Raw genomic sequence first — 12,699 nt, forward strand, 5'->3', positions numbered from 1 at the left:
TCTCAGAGGCAGAGGTGTGATTGTGGAGCCTCTTAGTGCCTGAATGTGACCCTCTTTAGTTTTATTTGTTAGGGAAGGTAACAGTAACTTTTGGACAGAGTTTGGCTGTAGGGCACATTTAGGTGAAGCTAAAGCTTTCTTGGACCACAATGTGAACTCAAAGTGACCTTATTTCAGTATTGTTTCTCTGAGGTAAAGTGTGTGTACACACTGCAAAGAGACTTTAAACATATTCATCCATATCACACTTTGAAGGTGTAAAATAACTTCACAGACATTAAACTTCCCAATATGTCAACAATGCCAACTCATACATCTTGTTTCTACACTCCTTGTTGTAACATTTGCCATTTTCAGTTTGAAGCACACACATGGAAACATCTTACTCTGCCTGGAGAGCTAGAAAATCCAAGTCTACATGCAGAGAGTCTACTGGAAACCCCTCTATGGCCTGTGTGAAACCCAACGATGTTGTTTCTTATTAACGTTTTTGATTAAAATCTAATTTATAGGCTTAGTAGATGAAATTAAGCTTAGTTGCTAATTAGTTATGAGCCAATTAATTGGCAAAAAAATTGAAATTACTATAATTCTGCCTTTAGTTAATGAGAAAAGGTGATATCAAAGTCTAAAAGTCCATGTTTGTGATGTCTAGACATCCTGAAGCCCTGAATGTATCATAACAGGTAATATGGCTGTTACGGTTAATACAGTTATGGTTATTAATGATTAATATGCTAATACAGGAATGACAAAGGGGACAGAAATACTTTTTTATGCTTTATGCATTATACAATTTACTAACATTAAAATAAACTTACTTGGGTAAGTCTGTGAATGTCTGATTTTCTTCTTTATCTTAACTGGTAATAAGCTACATGTGCTAATTACGCTAATTGCCCAACATGCAACTCTTAGTTACCAGGTTGAATTTCTTCCAATAGGCCTATATATGAGATTTTAATCATAAAACTTAATAGGAAACAACATTACCAGGTCCAAGCAATTTCCAGCAGACTATAAAACTGTTCATGGTCTGTAACTCTAAAATAGTTGAAGCCTTGCCGGCGCAACATATGCTGAAGGAAACAGTCCGTGCTTACCTGGTTTGTGATCGTGTGTTTTATTTATACATTCAGACAGTGACTGAGGAGAAAAAGCCATGTCTGACTAGACTGCCATGTGACAGACATGCCTGCATGCAGCCTTCAATCAGAGCTATCAACCTGTGGCCTTTCCCCTTTTTTTAATCGGAAACTCTCCTTAAATATCAGTGATGATACTAAACTGAACACAGCATGAAGACTCGTCACTGCTGGTGATGCTAACATGCAGGAGCCACCTTTGACTGGAAATAAAAGAGGTCTTTGCTTAACGTGTCGTTGTCTTTCTCTTTGGTGAAACTCATTAATGGGTTTAGTATTAAGTGCTCACATTAATAGATTTATTTTTTTTTTAAGTTTAGGGGCTTTTGGGCTATTTCATAACATAGCATTAGTTCAGTTTTGTCCACCTCCTCCACAATTAAACTATGTTGGGTAGGCCAGATTAACTGTTGAAACTAGGGCTTGAATGTTGGTCCAAGAATGGCCAAGACGGGAATGAAATTGGCTCTTGCTTCTCTGCAAATCATTTCCTCAAAATTCTTATAATACACACCCTGCTTTAGCTGATAATGTACTTCAAATTTACAGTTAATAAAATTACCACATGTAATTGACATGTAATAAAACATTCTCAGGTTTTTAATATATATTTCAGTGGGGAAAGGGACTGAGTCACAAGTCATTTTAAAAGAACTGCAACGCCTCATGTTTGACAAATTATTTGGTGACAATATATTCAGAAAGAATAGTAAATTTTGGCAAATATTGCTACCTGATGTAATAAATTAGCTAAAAAGTATTATCAGTATTGGCATCAGTGATCTTGGCCTTAGTATTATTTGGTATTGGAAACCAATTTTGTAGTTTTCACCTAATAATAAAATGAATATCAAATTAAAAGGTTAGATAAAAGTACTTAAGTATCATTAAAAAAAAATAGTAAAAACACACATTATATAACTTGGCTCTCAAAATGTTATTTTATACATTAACATGTAAACAGAAGTTTAATATTGTAGATGGAAGTGGAGCCTGTTTAAAATATTTTAAATATTGTTGTTCAGTCTTGTCTAGAGTGATGCATCTTCTTCTATTAGCTTTTCATGTTTTTGTATGTAAAAGTGTCAGCAAAGGGTATAAAGAAAGGAAAGAAAGAAAGAAAGAAAGAAAGAAAGAAAGAAAGAAAGAAAGAAAGAAAAGAAAAGAAAAGAAAAAAATCTCCACGTGGCGTCGCTGTTTGGCGGCTGTCAGCGGCTCCGGTGGGCGCTGATTGGATAAAAGAGCAACGTCACTTCCTTCTCTCTCTTCGACCACCGCCATAGTCGGGAAAGGACTGTGGACAAAATGGTAAATACAAAATCTTTAAACATCCATGTCTGCATCCTCTGTAAACCCGCTCTGATACATTCAGTGATTAATAAATATGTCAGTAGTACCTCTTAAATCTGTATGTTGTCTAAAAAGAGAGAAAATGAGCAGATTAAAGCTTTATAACGATGCTAGCCGGTTCCTGCTCTGTGCTGCTACGCATGTTAGCTGATAACTTCCTTCACAGATGTGAGCTGCTAACCTGCTTACTTTTACTGTTTAAGAGCTTAAAGTTCTTTCGTTTGAATACGCGGGCGCAGAATTGGATAGAAGCGTTTGTTGACATGGTGTTAAAGATGCCTTTTGTTGTTTCCAGTCGTCCCACAAGACTTTCAGGATCAAGCGCTTCCTCGCTAAGAAGCAGAAACAGAACAGGCCCATTCCTCAGTGGATCAGAATGAAGACTGGCAACAAGATCAGGTGAGTTTACACCGTTTCTACGGGTCTGTACTATGTGCACAGTACAAGATGAGGTTGTTGTGTACTGAAAGCGTGCTATCGTTACGTTTTGCCAGTTTATTAGGTACACTTGGCTAATGCTACCAGACCATTAGCTGAACCATCTTATTTTAATGTGAAGTTATAAGGTAAGACGAGGACTGCACAATTTTATTAGCAAAATTGCAATATGGCAAGAGCAGTATAAGAATTGCATAAGTTGCAATTAACTGCTGAAGGAAAAATGTGACTTAACACAATTACCACGAAGTGCTGTCGTTCTACAGAGATGTCCTGGCCTGCAAATCTTGTTTTGTACAAACTACAACAAATGGTATATTATGACAATAAGTTTACCACAATGGATATTGTGATGTGAAAATGATTAGTGTAATTTGGAGTCATAATGCAGCCACATCTGTCAAAATAATTGCAACAGGTATTTCACCATATTGTACAGCCTTAGGTAAGATGTGGACATTTCCTATAGCGTTCAGATCTAATTACAACAGATTAGGCTGGGACTAGTTTCACCATTGATTAATCTGTGGATCTTGATGTTATTTGGTTTATAAAGTGGTGCAAAAAATGTTGATCAGTTTCCCAAAGCCATAGGTTACATGTCAGATATTTGCCAAATAATTTGGATTTTAACACATTAGGCATCAGAACGAATAACAAGCATGACCATCAATTTAAATCAGTTTTATGCACACTGCAAGTCTTGTACGTGATTTGTCATGCTGAGTAATGTTTGGCTGTGCATTACATTTTATATTTGAATTCAGTCATTTCTGCTCTTGAGTGTCACATTTATGCACCCATATAAACTCACCTGCCAGTTTATTATAAACACCTGGTTAAATCTAATGTAGTCCGACAGCCCTGCAATAAACGCATACTTTCAGGAAAATTACATGTTCTGTTACTGCTTTAGAAATGTATTGATTCAACTTTATGGTTACCTTTGAGACTTTTGTGTGTGGTACTGTTTAGTTTTGCTGCTTTGTATTGAGATATTTTACATCCAAGAGTAGACCAAATATAGAAACACATGATTCAACCACACTACAAACTATGGACTCAAGAATGACCATAAAGTGGAAAACGTAACACTTTACCCTTCATAAGGGTAGGACTTAATGCAAAGCTGTTGAGTAGACCAAATAAACTGGCAATGGTGTGTGTGTATACATACCCTATGTGAATACCTGCTATATAGACTTGCATAGAAAGTTCGAGTGGCTTCACCAGTGAAATAGAATGAGCATTAAAAGGACGAAGTGAAGGAACATGTAGCAGATGGTAAAATCTTCTACTGGAGAGTTTCGTTTGTTCTTAATAGTTCTAAAATTACACCTCAGTAATGCCTGTCAATGGTCAGCTGTCTCTTAGCTTTTTACATTATCATTAAGTGCAAAGATGTATGACCAGCTGACTAATGCAGGAAAGAAGCAGTCAGGAACTCCATGTCATGTAAAGCAGGTCTGCAATTGCAGCACTTCGTTGCAGTAGAGTGCTGTCATTAACCCTGCTGAGAGTATCTTTCTGCTGTAAAGCTCAAACTCCTGCTCACTGTGCTGGTGATGAGGATGCTCAGCAGCTGAACATTGCACTCCTTGTCCGAACAGCTCATCTGCCCACTAAATAGCTTTGCTGAAGGATTTCCCTGGTGTTGGTTGTTGTGAAATTACTATGGCCTGGAACGATTCCTATAATTGCCACAACAATTTAGTGCAAGTGGAAAAGATTATGCCTCATAATTGTTTATTCAGAGGGGGACTTACAAGTAGATTTCAAAACATTATATTCACTCAAAAAAAATCTAATTACTGCAGTGACTTTAGTGACTGGCTGTATGTCACATAGGATGTGGTGTTGTCAGTTTGCCTTTTGAGATCGGCGCAGCATCGACAGAATTTGCATAGTTTCAACTGAACCTTTGAACCTGCCCATAATTTGATTGTTTATTTGACTGAGGAGACTGCTGTCATCTGTGTCATGTCCCAGGAAAAAAGAAAACCATTAACTTCTGTAGAAACTGACTTGACATTTTTGCTGAAACTGTCACTATATTCTGACAGTAGTGCAGAAGACCTATGTGGAAAAAGTGTTTTTTAATCTGGCTGCTCCTAATAGCTGAGCTAGAATGAGGCTCATTCTTAGGTCACCAAATACCTACATTTTGAGTTGGAAGGTGGCTGTGATTGGTTATTAGGAGGAGCCAGAGTAACCTGTTTTTTTAAGTGTCATATACAACTAACAGGATAAAGTGACAGTTTTGGCAAATGTGACTTTTTTATAGAAGCTGCCCACTGTACTGGAAGCAAACATTACACTAAAACTTCAGAAAATAGAAAGAGGTAGATTCATCAACTGCTGACATTTCTGTCCTCATCAGTGAAATACTTTCCATGGAATTGAGGCTTAATTGCAAGGATTGCAGAACCAACAAATTATAGGGATGATAATACCAAGATGAATGGTCTGCTTCAGTGTCTTATAAGAATGGAAACCACAGCTAACAAACAAAGCAGCTCAGGATGCAGAACAGATTTTAATATCTTAAAATGGAAACTGACTCTTTTCTTTAACTTAAGGTGATATAGTCTAATGGCCATAAAGGGATGCCATCCATGTTTAGAGTGGTTCCCTTTGAGCATAATTTTTCACATGCCTATCAACCGCTGGGCACAATTTCTTTATAAGTAATGAACAAATTCATTGTCTTCGCTCCCAATGTTTTCTTCTGTTATTCCCCTCTCCACCCAACCTCCTGTTGTAGTTGGCCTACTTGTTTGTGCAAAGCTGTAGGCTAATATTACTCAAACTGTAACTACTGGGGCTGCAGCTGACAGTTATTTGAATTGGTGATTAATCGTCAAGTCTATAACATAGTCAAATTATGAAAAATGCTGTTAAGAGCCAAAAATGACATCTATAAATTGCTTAATTATAATTTGCAACATAAAGACACTTAATTTGCTATCATAAATGACAAAGGAAAGCAGCTAATCCTCACATTTAGGAAGGTGGAATTGGTAAATTTTGCCTCTTAGATTATCAATATAGCTGGCACCAATTCGTCTTTCAGTAAAACCACTTGGAAACACTAGGGGGAGAGTTGAGAAGTTGTCTGTTTTCACTTAAGTGTGATGACAAGTTTTACCATTCAGCCTTGAGCTCAGTAGCCACAGTGTCAGAATACATAAAGTTTTTTGTTTGTTTTTACTGCTACATGCATTTCTGCTGAGGAATTTACATTTGTAATTTTGTTAGTCTGGTTGCACAAGTAATTCATTTGTGTCCACAAATAAATGAGTAAGTGGCCCTCAGACAAATATGAGAAGTTACCTGCATAATGAAAGAGTATTAGAAATATTTACCCCTTAATATTTAAAGCCCTCAGTTACTTGGGGTTTTTCTCCCTTCAGTGTTTTTAGTATTTTATTGTTCATTTCTTAAAAAAAAAAAAAAGTGTAAATATTCTCTCCTGACACATTTGTTTTTGGGTTGATTTCAGATACAACTCCAAGAGGAGACACTGGAGGAGGACCAAGCTTGGCCTGTAAACATGGGGGTCTGTGGATCCCAGCATCCCTCCATCCCAACATCTGCCAGGACCTCCAGCTGCTGGGCCTGAGTGTGGAGAGGGAGCCATGTTATCTGGAGCAGCAGTTGTTTTGTACAGATACTCTGGTTATGCTCATGTTTGACAATAAAAGATCTGTGATCAAACTTGAAATGGTGCTGTACAGACTTTTTTTTTTTTTTCCAGCAGTATCAATTTACAGGCCACATGTTTTTCCAAGGCAAACCAAACATCACAGCGTGGAGGGGTAGTGCTGACACAGCTCTGCAGAAACAGAAACACTCTGAAGGGGATTTCAACCTCGGGACCACATGGCAAACACATCTGAATCACTGCTTCATGGAAGACGGGGGGGTATTTCTAGTTTGGCTTTGTTAGTTGTGCCAAAGAAAGTACTGATACTCAAGAAGCCTAATCTAGCAGGAAGACAAATATAGAAAATTTAAAAGTACAAGAAAATGGGCCAGTTGCCACAAGTTTGCCACATGTGCAATAACATTGGAGTTGACACAAGAACTGGGTCAGCAATGCTTAGAAAAAATCTCATAGGCAGTGTTTTATTAAAAATTAGGTTCAGTCAGTTTGTAACATGGATGTCAAGCAAGTGGTGGTACTTCTAGTTCAACCATGTGCCTCCTTAGATCATGAGTGGATCATTATAGTGAAAATGCAGTGTCTTGAGACCCCTGAACATGAGTTATGAGCAGTCTTTATTCTCAGGTCTTTTTAATGACTTAAGAGGCTTGAAGAGGTGACAGTAGGGCTGCAGTTACGTTATTTTCATTACTGATAAATTGTCAAAATACAAAGATTGTGAAAAATGCTTGTCACAATTTCCCAGAGCCCAAAGTGACGTCTTCAAATTGTTTTTGGCCTTATCCCTTTAGATTTTCATTGTTCATCTCCAGTTTGAAGTTTCTGCCAATTATTGAATCCTTAACACCACATTTTCTTAAAATGGGTAAAAAAAAAAAAACCAAAATGCAATCAGTGTGAATTTCAGTGTGTTTCCAATAGAAATGAACTTGTAGTAGAAATGAGTGTTGATGTCTTGACAGCAAGGTGGGTTCCTGCTCCAGAATGAAGAAAAATTTAAGGGACAGTTAATCCCCCAAATGTAAAAAAACAAAACATTTTTCCTCTGACCTGTTGTGTTAATCATTCTAGATTGTTTTGGTGCAAGTTTCAGAGTTTTGGGGGAGTCAGCCCTAGAGATATTTGCCTTCTGTCAAATATAACGACAGAGGCTCATGCTTGTGATTGTGGGATGTAAACGTTAGTGGCGTCCTCGACTGACTTGTAACCTCTTGTCCATGAATAGATGAATGTTTCCCTCTGCATGATTTCCAGATACATTGCTGTTGAGAGTTTCAAATGTGTTTTAGTTTTAGCCTTGAGCATTTCCCAAGCTGAGTGTAATCTTGTTACATTCTATTAGAGAGAAAGCAGATATCTCTTGTAGGAACTATTTTCTTTCTACCAAACCACACTCATTAACTGTTTCAGAAGGAAGTGTGTATCTACTCATGGATGAGAAGTTCACCTCAGCAAAGGAGGACACCATTAATGTTTACATCCTATGCTGTCACAGGGAAGAGTCTCTGGTCCATGACTAGATGCACACTTTCTTCCAATAGTAATACTGTTTTTAGTCAAAGAAGAAAATTGTTCCTACATTAAACTGCTCACAACAAGGTCTATGGATTATTTTCAGCAACTGGGTCATGATTTCTGAAAAGAGACATTGATGTTGAGTTCACAGTATTTTTTGTCACTTTGAGCACTACAAACTGAGTGCTGTCTTCTATTATATTTGGGAGAGGTCTAATATCTTTACAGCCAATATCTCTAAAACTCTGCAACTCACACCAAAACTAGATGGATAAATAGCATTAAGAGGAAAAATGCGTATTTTTGATTATGGGGTGAACTATCTCTTTAAACTTGGTTAAAGGTAGATTCAGTATGATTTGTCTGAGCTGCTCATAAAAATACCAGATTGTTGAGTCTCATTTCCAGGATGTCAAGAATGACTTTTGGGTTGGTAAAGTGTTCCAAGCACAGCAAAATAATGAGGGAATAAATAAATACAGGCAGAAGGCAGGGTCTCTGCTGATACAGACGCAAACACACACTTCTTGAGGGTCATAAGTAATAACTGAAAGGAATACACTGTTTAAGGAAAATACTGCATGTTATGCCTTTAATTAAACTTACAAGCAAAAATGACTTGCTAAGAAGATTTTTGCAGCGACCCTCTCAGAAGGTTGGTATTGGTTGGTGTTCTCAGGGACTCAGGAGGAGGATATGAGGGGGCAACTGCCTTCTCTGGTGCCCCCATGTGTGGAAAAAACACTGCAGAAGTGTTGTTTCGCCCAGATCCAGAAACATATAAGTAGACGCTGCACTGACCACTTCAACTTGTTGCTGCATTACATCAGCATTGCAGCTGCACTGATGTATGATCCAACAGCCAATGCAGCATCTATGTATATATGTCAGTGGATATAACAGGCCCAGGACAGTGTCCTCCATGACACCCTTCCAGTGGATAAAATGCAATGCATGCCCATATCAGCTGTCATGGATGCTGTTTCCATGTGCCTCTAAATGGTAAATAATAAAAAAAAGTTCCCTTCGTGTTTTTCTTAGCGGTGTAGTAGTTGCACTTTAAATCACATAATAAAACAACTGTAATCTAAAGCAGGGATTGAAACTGTTTAACCTTAAATGCATCACAACTGTCAACCCTTTCTACTTTTTTCGCCCCTGTCCCTCAGACAGCCTGAGTCCGCCACTGGTTTGAAATCCACTTAAATATCGACTTCAGTGTGAAATAATGCACATATATGAAAAGCTGGGCCATAACCACTCAGCTTCTGTTTCCAAGAAATGAAAACGAGGGTAGCAGCTTCTTCAAAGACCCAAACCTCCAGCTGCCAGCCCTCTTAGTCCGGTCAAAAGTGGAATCCACTTCATCCGTCCCTTCATCATCCTCCTCCTCATCCTGTGCGTTCACGCTCGCTGCACCAGAGCTGTTGTTATTGGCGTTTTTGTTCACATTTTGAGCACCTCCACAGCTGTGCTCCTCGTCCCAGGTCCCCAGCAGCTCCTTCATCTCCAGCGGGGCGTCTCCCGGCAGATACTGCCAGGGTCTCCTCCCGTTATAGTCCATGGCATCGACGTTGGCACCGAAGGCTCCCACCAGCAGCTTGATGACCATGTACTGGCGGTGCATACTGGCGACGTGCAGCGGGGTGAGCCCGCCGCTGCCCCGCACGTTCACATTCACAGGGATCCCCGCACCCTCCGCGTACCGCAGAAGTTTGAGCAGAGTCTCGTCCTGTCCTCTCTTGGACAGCCAGTGCAGGACCGAGTACCCGCTGACGAAATCCCTCCTGGTTAACAGATGAGGGTCCACTGAGATGAACTCCAGGATGGTGTCATAGTTCCCCTCCACCGCGGACAGCATCCAGGCGTGCTCCATGGGGTACAGAGCCCAGTCCGCGTCCTGCTCCGAGGAGGACGCGCTGAAGGACTGAGAGGACAAGACGCTGCTCAACCCGCTGTGCGAAGGGTTGCTCAAAAGCAGCTCTTTCAGGTATTTTTTACGCATAGCGGGTGTGAGCGACCCTCTCTCCGCAGCCTCTCTCTGGAGTCCTCCGGAGCTGTCCGTGACCTCCTGCTGCCGCTGCAGCCGCGACCTACGCTGGAAGGCGCTGGGCATGACCTGCATGCCATACCGGGAGAGTCGCTCCACAACGCTGCCCTGTCTGGACGTCCTGTGGGCGTCGGAATGACCGCTGACAGCTGGTTCACGTCCAGGATCATCCGATCCGCTCTCATACATGGCTACTTCCCTTTATTTGGACAACACCCCAAAGATATCAGCGTCAAATTATAAACTGGGAACAGCTTCTCCCCACTCCGCTGCTGGACTCATTCCCTGTGTCATGGGAGGGAAAAGTTTATTTTTAACATATATATATACACACATCTAAAACATTTAAGAAATGCGTAAACATGCGATTTAAGCGTCTTAAGTGCAAACAGACCCAAGTTCCTCTTTTTGCAAGCATGTTACGCTCAGTGTAATCCTTAATCCTATAAAACCTTAAATACTAACAATTAATGCTTGTTTTCAGTCGCCTGTATGTGCCACGCCAGTGTTACTCACCTGTTCTGCGTCCACAGCGCATACCGACTCACGTACTAAGCGCACACTGCTCCTACTGTACCGATCATTAACTATTAAGTGACCCGGTCAACGTTAAAGGTTTTTCGCAAATTAATTCAAACTCATAGGAGATTTATTGTCATTTTAGGGATTTATCCCAAATGCTGAACTGAAGATTCAACTCGAGACTCTTCCTTCCCTCTGAAGAGGAAATGAGACAAAGTTCATTCTAATCTCTGGCAAAAACCAATGGCGAGAAACCTTCACATGTGACCACTGATGGACCTCAAGCAGGAAGTGTACACTTTCCTGATACTTTCACAAACTGTCACCAGTAGTCAGAGGGAGAAAAAGATACCACAGTGTAGAAAAATACTGTTCCAAAAGAAAGTCATGCATGTTAATCTAAAGATGCATAAGTAATATCATTGAAATATACAAGAAGTACTTATTATGCATAATGGTCCTGAATAAATATAATTCTAACTACTGATGCAGTTATGGGTGCATCACTTTAATACTGAAGCAGGTAATAGCAATTATTCTAACTTTTATCAGCTGGTTAGCTTGTGAATTCTCACCCAGAGATGAATTAAGTTTAATCCAAACTATAATATAATGCACACTAATTTGTTGATTACATTAATCTGGATATGTAAATTAAACTAATCATTTGTCCTAGAAGGTAGTTTGTGCTGCAGCAAGCACAACAGTGGCAAACTCACTTCATCACTTTTTGTCCACTGGCAGGGCACTCTAGAGCATTGTTTGTCAACCCTGGTCCTCAGGTACCCCTGTCCTGCATGTTTTAGATGTCTCCCTGCTCCAACACACCTGATTCAAATGATCAGGCTGTTGTCAGGCTTCTGCAGAGGCTTGATGACGAGCTGATCGTTTGAATCAGGTGTGTTGGAGCAGGGAAAAATCTAAAACATGCAGGACAGGGGTCCCTGAGGACCAGGGTTGGGAAACACTGCTCTAGAGCATTGCTTCCCAACCTGGGGTCTAGGCCCCCCTTAGGGGGTGCCAGAAATCACAGGGGGTCTCCACGGCTTTGTCTGCTCTGAAGTAGTCAAAATTAGATTTGCATATGTTGACTAAAATCACAGTTCATTAAAAGTCTGTATACAAACGTATTTAAAAAAAGATACATGTATTTGTCCTAAATTAAAAACAGTGGGCTACTTTGTGGACCACAACTCTGTGATAATGAATCATAACTGGTAAGGGTAAGTAAGCTGACTCAGTTGGGTTGTTAAAATTAAAAATGTTAAGCTTATACTAGAAAAGAGACATTTGCCAAAAAGCCAAAAATAAAAAAAGTACCAAGTTCCAAAAGTAAAGTCTCATCCACAATGACCCCACAGGGCCGATAATAATATAATAGACATTAAACAGTAGTAACATTACCCAACACCCTAACAATTAATAGTCTACATCATCAACAAGACATGGCTGTGATTTTGGACAGCAGCATCATGAATGTCAGCACAATAAATATACTGCATCTCAACCAAGTTATTGTCACTGTCTAATCATCATGACCAAGGAATACTCTTAAACAACAGCAGCAATTACCTCTTCCTGCTATTAGCATTGAAAGCTTGAATGGAGACAGTGATGAAGGATTTTTTTTTTATGGGATGCTATGCCGACATCCATATGGTAACAGCTTGAAATCTGCATTAAGGTGAAAGGCACCATCTGTGTCAGTCACTGTTGCTCTTTAAAGGGAGAGTTAACACCTGCCCTGTTGCAGTTTTTGAGATAATGGTTGTCCATACGTCTTCTTTCCAGTATAATGGCACTTGGCCTGTGGTGCTCAAAGCACCAAAAAACAAACAACACATTTGAAATTGTAAAAGTCTCTTTCCAAAAATCACAACCAGGTTATTAAAGATAATTCAGACCTCATTATGTGCAGTTTCATGTATGAACTATTCTTTCTAGCAGAAAGAAAGTAGTTGAACTCAAAGTGATTGTTAACATTACCAATGATCGATTAAGGAAAGTGCTTA

General features: G+C 39.6%; 2 protein-coding genes across 2 annotated transcripts; one reads left to right on the forward strand and one right to left on the reverse strand.

The window, feature by feature from the left end:
• The first annotated feature begins 2,316 nt into the window (after window positions 1–2,316).
• On the forward strand, window positions 2,317–6,657 carry rpl39 (ribosomal protein L39). The gene is made up of 3 exons (XM_084718443.1): window positions 2,317–2,453; window positions 2,791–2,894; window positions 6,436–6,657. Exons 1-3 carry the CDS (start codon window positions 2,451–2,453, stop codon window positions 6,482–6,484), a joined length of 156 nt encoding a protein of 51 aa, XP_084574569.1. The 5' UTR covers window positions 2,317–2,450; the 3' UTR covers window positions 6,485–6,657.
• Window positions 6,658–8,790: 2,133 nt separating this feature from the next.
• On the reverse strand, window positions 8,791–11,047 carry sowahd (sosondowah ankyrin repeat domain family d). Its single transcript, XM_084718445.1, has 2 exons — window positions 10,682–11,047; window positions 8,791–10,450 (listed from the first exon to the last, which is right to left on the reverse strand). The coding sequence occupies exon 2, from the start codon at window positions 10,352–10,354 to the stop codon at window positions 9,377–9,379; it is 978 nt and encodes a 325-aa protein (XP_084574571.1). The 5' UTR covers window positions 10,355–10,450; window positions 10,682–11,047; the 3' UTR covers window positions 8,791–9,376.
• Between the last annotated feature and the right edge of the window lie 1,652 nt (window positions 11,048–12,699).

Source organism: Lutjanus erythropterus, chromosome 5, assembly GCF_056507025.1.
Source record: "Lutjanus erythropterus isolate fLutEry1 chromosome 5, fLutEry1.hap2, whole genome shotgun sequence".
In the NCBI taxonomy this organism is placed as follows: domain Eukaryota; kingdom Metazoa; phylum Chordata; class Actinopteri; order Lutjaniformes; family Lutjanidae; genus Lutjanus; species Lutjanus erythropterus.

Coding starts and splice junctions, on each gene's coding strand:
- rpl39 (XM_084718443.1), top strand. Junction 2,895..6,435: donor AAGACTGGCAACAAGATCAG/GTGAGTTTACAC, acceptor GGTTGATTTCAG/ATACAACTCCAAGAGGAGAC.
- sowahd (XM_084718445.1), bottom strand. CDS start 10,354: ATGTATGAGAGCGGATCGGATGATCCTGGACGTGAACCAGCTGTCAGC.